The following is a 6,000-nucleotide window of genomic DNA, read 5'->3' on the forward strand; positions in this document are numbered from 1 at the left end:
GGTCAGAGATGCATTCCTTGCCTAGGCTTAGATAAATAATTTTTCTGCGGAGTACATTGACGAATGTCGGCTCGTCCCCCACATTAGGTATATTTAGGCCCGATGCTGCAGAATATTTTAATAGTGATTCACCTTGTTTGTTTGTTCCAGTGCTATCCCAAATAGTGTGGTGTGCATTGGCATTACATCCTATTAGAAGGTTTTCCGATCTTTGCTGCTCTACTAGCCTCCGAACTGTGGTAGGAGGTGGTTCTCCTTGTTGATCGTGCCGGAAGTATGCTAATACCGTTGGTATATCGTAGCTATTCGCTGTCTTAATTTGCAATGTTTGACCGGCGCCGTGTCCCTTTTGCAGAACTTCCACAGCGGTGTGGCTTCTACAGTAAGAACCCACACTTTTCTTATGAAGATGCAGTAGTAGTAGTAGTAAGGGTGGGGGAGCTAAATCTCGGCAAGTAGGTCTGAGCAGTCCCTTTTTGCCAACCCCAGAATCACCCACCCCTACGCCTCCACTCCCAATGCGCCGTCTCCACTGAGTCTAAGGCTTGCACGTTATCCCAGTCCAGATCTTTAAGATCTTCCCGCTGGAGTGTCGATGCTCCTAAAATTTTCTTTCTCAGGCGACTCCACCTATCACAGATACCTAGTATGTGGTATGAAGTTTCTTCCCCTGTACCGCAATTCGGACAGAGTGGGTTTTCTCTTATACCAACAAGGTGTAGATGCCTGTTTAGACTGTTGTGCCCGGTCAGGATTGCCACCAAGTCTTTAATACTTTGTCGGGTCTTTGTTAGTAGTCGCCTTGCTTTAGAGCCGTGGTCTGGTATCATTTCCTTGGTCTTATTGGTATCATTTCCTTGGCCTGTCTACATCCTTCTGTCCTTCTCCAATTCTTCCTTGTTCTTTCCCAGGCCCAATTATTAAGTGCCTGGGAGATTTGTTTTTTGCTAAGACCGAGACAAGGTTCGGGGCCTACGAAGGGGTTAACGGAACCTTGTCTTGCCAGTTCGTCGGGCCGCTTATTGCCCTCAACACCTTGGTGTCATGGGACCCACCTCAGTCTCACTTCCTTGTGTGCTACAAGCCTTTCCAATGCTTATGAAGTTGCAGCTTCTTGGATTAGCTCTCTTTAAAGTTCTCTAGTCCCTTCTTGTTTCTCCTTACTGCCTGGAAAAGATACCTCAGACTATCAACTTCAAACCTGCTAGAGTATTTTCTACTTTGCATATACGCCTGTATGGTATTTGTATAATTTTGTTAATCTTAATGTAGTGTATACCTAATAGCACACTAATAAAGTGATTTTGTTTCCTTTGAAAGATATTTGCTAAATTTCCAGAGTGTTTCTATTTCCTTTTTAATAAATCTCTTTTCTATATCAGTTATCTTCTCCACATAATGTTCTACTTGTGCTATTTTATCTGCTTGGAAAACCAAAAATAAAAAAATACTTATCTCTTGGATTCCTATCTGATTTTTCTTGTATGATGCATTTCTCTAACATCATAATGTATGATTTAATAATACATAATTTGGTGATATTTTAGGTAAATTCTGCGATCCAGACTTTGTAAGAAATACGTCAAAAGAAATGCAAGAAGCATTAGATATGACACAGGAGGAGATGGATCGGGCGGCTCACCAGCTGCTTCAACACGAACGACAGCTCAAAAGCCGCGGCGGACAATCCAGCCCCATAGAGTTCCCCGTACCATCTCTTCCGTTATAGCAGCAAACCCAAAATGACCCAACGCCATTATATACCAAGTGCCTAAATACTTCTTCTGGTCCAAGGAAGACTAAATGATTATTATTAATATGTAGAGTTAGATTATCTATAGATTGTTACTCCATAATAACGAGGCTGGGGAACTGATTCCCGATTCGTTGCGATCGTAAACCACTGTAAGCCGTAAAACTGTTTAACTGGTACCTTTTTTATAAATACAAATAACGATTCGCTTCTATCCTCACATTTTACAAGTTTTACGGCTAATATAAATTATGTTCAAATACCATTGTTGACTCTTTTAAAATGAGATCCCATATGGTTATAGATAGCTAAATCAATTTTGTTATTTATGTACTTTGCTAAATTTTATCCACATATTTATTGCTTTTACACAACATAGTACAATTAATACAAAAAAGCTACATTTAGCATATTTCTGACAACATATGGCAACAAGTATAAGAGTCGAGTGGACACACATGATTCATGGCTTACCGCAAGGCCGATGTATGTATTGCTTAACTTTAAATGGAATGCTGTGGAATGAATGTTTGGCAAATTGAATTAGTTTATCAAAAACGGTTACTTTTAAGGGATATTAACGCATATTCAACATTTTTTCATGTAATTATTTTTGAAGCCTAATAATATTTAGTAAATGTGTTAACTTCTGAAAATCTAATTTTTTGTTCAGTTTTAGCAAAAATATTTATAGTGGATGAAATTTAGTAGTAAGTATTAATTTGTTAATTATATCCAAAAAAATTATTCCTACTCTGTCAGTTCGAAATTTTTTGCGTCAAAGTACCTTGACTTATCGTTTATTTGAGTTTAAACATGAATTTACCCAGCCAACCGATAAGATGTAAACAAATGTGCCTTCTATTTTGGTGAATATAATGCGAGTAGCACAAGAGTAGTACACAAATTTACCATCGCACCTTTTTTTATAAATATTTTAAGCACAATATAATAAAGTAGCAATATACTTAGCAGAAAAACTTCTAACAATACCAAAAAAGAGTAAGGGATCAAATACATTTACAGATAACGTTGTGCCAAATTTCCATACAATAAGTATATAAAAAATATTATTTTATGTTATGAGGGAAGAACCAATGACAATCAAGAAAGTCTTTAGGGTCAACACAAGGTTCCCACCCAAAAAAGAAATTCTTTTCCAGAAAACGCAAAATATTTCGGCTGACAAGATTAGTTTTTTTTTGCAAAATACAATTTAAATCGTTAAACAAATAATAAAGACGTGCTATTAAGGTTTCATAATTGTGATATTAGATTTCCTAGTTTTTTTACGTCAACAAATGTTAGAAGCGTCGCTGAATATATTTTGGGTCACCCTGTAGAGCTGACCTTATTAGGCAATTTTAGAAGAATCAACAGAACGCTGTTGTAAATCTATGGTTTATCGAAATTTCGAAGTACAGGGTGTGAACAAAAATAATTAAAATGTCATATTGTAGTTGTATCAAGTTCGTCAATCCTACTTAGATAAATAAATATTTAAGTTTAAATCGATTTCGTCGAGATGATTTATGTTAAATTTATCGTTTCTTTTTCTTCTCAAGTTTAATTTTTATACATACGCACAAATGGTCAAGTTTGTTTGAAGTTTTAACTGAACCATTTAAATATTATTCAATGTTTTATAATTCAACGTGTATATAATACATTATTAGTTATATTAAATTGAAAATATATTATAATATTTTTGTTTAGTAAAATTTAAATGAAAAAATAACTGGTTTAATTTTTTAATCCCCTATAATGCCCTAATAATACCGCAAACAGCCTGACCGCAGATGTAACAAGACAATAGTTTTTTAAAATCTGTTATAATACATTACGAGCTGTAATAATAATAAATTGTTATTTTATATTTTATAAAACTATGTATTTAGAGGCAGGCGCTTACATCCTATGTAAGGTTGAAGGATAGTCCCACATGGCAGAAATGCCAATTCTGCTGCCTCTCAATGCAAAGCCAATGGATACTCTATGTCTAGGAGGTTCCTTAGAGGTTGAGATATCAAACAGGAATGAATACACATACGGTTCAAGAAGGCTCCACACAGGGCTGTCAGGAGCCCAAGTGTACAATAGCGATACTGATCGAGGACAGGCTTTGTCATTTGGGACATATTTGACTGTCTTTCAAGCGGGAGTGTTCGCCATTCTGAAGGTGGCCACAAGGGAAAAAGAGGACCTGGGAACTGAAAAAGTCATTTACTCCAATACTAAGACTGCTTAAAGAACATCCAAGCGCCCAAAAGTTTCAAACTGGTTCAGGAGTGCAGGTATACGTTGAGTAGGAGGAAGACAATCCCAGTGTGTTGGATTCTGGGACACATCGCCCATGAGCGGGCGGACGAGTTCGCCCGGCTCGGATCAATCTCTAGCCCCGAGCCCTATCTTGAACTACGTAACAGACACATATTTTGGACAACTAGTCATGCAAAAAGACTAGAGAAAAATGGAGTAGAAACAGCGGTTGCCGCCAGGCCAAAAAACTGCTATCAAATCGAACTAAAGATAGGATAGCGTGGCTGGTGTCTCGGTACAGAGAGCTTAGGACCTGATTGGAGTCCTAATAGGTCACTGTAGACTCAACCGGCATCTGCATATCTTAGACGTGGTGCCTACACACAGGCCTACGTTGATGATCTGGTAATCCTTTGCCCGGGGAAAGACGCCGTCTCAATGCGGGGCCCTATGATGAGAGCCCTGCGTATGGTGGACATATGGTACCTCTCGGGGGGTCTCAGGATTAATCCCAAAAAAGCAGAGCTCCTACTATTCACGAGGAGACGTAACTTTGGCACGCCCCCTGTTATATCACTAGGGGGCGTGCAGCTGCACTACTCCAGGACAGTTCGATTTCTGGGATCAAGTTAGATCCCAAACTCTCCTGGTAGGATCATGCAGACACCAGAATGAAGAAGGCCACCTGCGCGCTATGGGCCTGCAGGCGGGCTTTCGGCAATGCCTGGGGTCTGTCTCCTAAGATCCTCCACTGGATCTACTCGCGCATTGTGAGACCCCTTCTCACATACACGGCTAATGTTTGGTGGCCATGTACGGAGAAAGCGAGGTTACATGCAAACGGCGCCAACTAGAGCGCTTGAGACTCTGCCGAGCCTTCCGCCTCTGGACCCCGTTGTGCAATTCGAGGCAATGAGGACTGCGTACAGGCTATACGTCCTCGGTGAACAGCTGGCGAGACCGGTCACGCAAAAATTTGGTCACGGGCCATACAGGAATGTCCTCTCCTTCTGATGGGCAATGACTACGTGGCTCCAGTGACTGTGGGCTGCGAGGGATTCGTGACGCACATTGCAGGCAGAGAGGAGTGGTAGCATTTTAACAGACCTGCATTGCTAAACAGGCGGACCATCTGGTACACAGATGGCTCCAGAATGAATAACAGAGCTGGATCAGGGCTTTGTGGTGGGATCCCACATACCAGTAGGGCATACTCCCTGGGGAAGCATGCCACTGTCTTCCAGGCCGAAGTATTCGCTGTATTAAAATGCGGGCAGAAAATCCTAAGCTGCGGACACCGCAATACAGTCGTATCAATATGCTCGGACAGCAGAGCTGCCATTAAGGCTATCACGGCCGCAAAGGTAAGCTCCAAGCTTGAACTAGAGTGCATAAAAGTCCTGATATAAGAAAACTGGTGCAGGTTGGCTGCAGGGTCCAGCTCGTCTGGATACCTGACCACACATGCAGGTAATGAGGAAGCGGACTCTCTTGCCAGACTGGGATCCGCGAATGTGTCCGATGGGGCTGGAACCCATAATTGGTATCGCCAAATGCGTAGCGGTCGCGTCAATAAAGGGTCTGCTGGACAAGTGGACCCACCGAAGATGGACTGAGTCCCCTGGTATGAGACAGGCCAAAGCGCACATAGATGGGCCCTCCGCCTGTCTCACCAAAAATCTACTACGCCTAAAAAGACGCGAAATTCGTGACAAGTCTTTTAACCGGTCACTGGCACTTAAGAAGCCATCTCCATACCATCGGTATTGCGGACAACCCAGAGCCTTATTGGTTTTTCCAAGGCCGTTGGGCTCTGGTAACCCCCGGTGGGGCATAACGGGTCCATCAGGAGACCTATATGCACAACTGCCTTGGCAGCCCACTGTTACGACAATTTCAAGTTCAAGAAATTCACTTAGAAGGCCTGCTTTCCTTCATTAGGAGGATAGGTCACCTGCTTAAGGAAGCCCTCCTAAGCAGTCGACTCT

General features: G+C 41.5%; 1 protein-coding gene across 2 annotated transcripts in view; it reads left to right on the plus strand.

Moving 5' to 3' along the window:
* Positions 1-3,491, plus strand: part of LOC126748207 (muscle calcium channel subunit alpha-1) — a 120,256-nt gene extending 116,765 nt beyond the window's left edge. For both annotated transcript variants that reach the window (XM_050457281.1, XM_050457282.1), the window contains exon 31: positions 1,548-3,491. In XM_050457281.1, the coding sequence (XP_050313238.1) occupies positions 1,548-1,729 (182 nt within the window). In that variant the 3' untranslated portion in view covers positions 1,730-3,491. The remainder of the gene's footprint in view (positions 1-1,547) is intronic.
* Positions 3,492-6,000: the final 2,509 nt, after the last annotated feature.

Source organism: Anthonomus grandis, chromosome 22, assembly GCF_022605725.1.
Source record: "Anthonomus grandis grandis chromosome 22, icAntGran1.3, whole genome shotgun sequence".
Classification (NCBI taxonomy): Eukaryota; Metazoa; Arthropoda; class Insecta; order Coleoptera; family Curculionidae; genus Anthonomus; species Anthonomus grandis.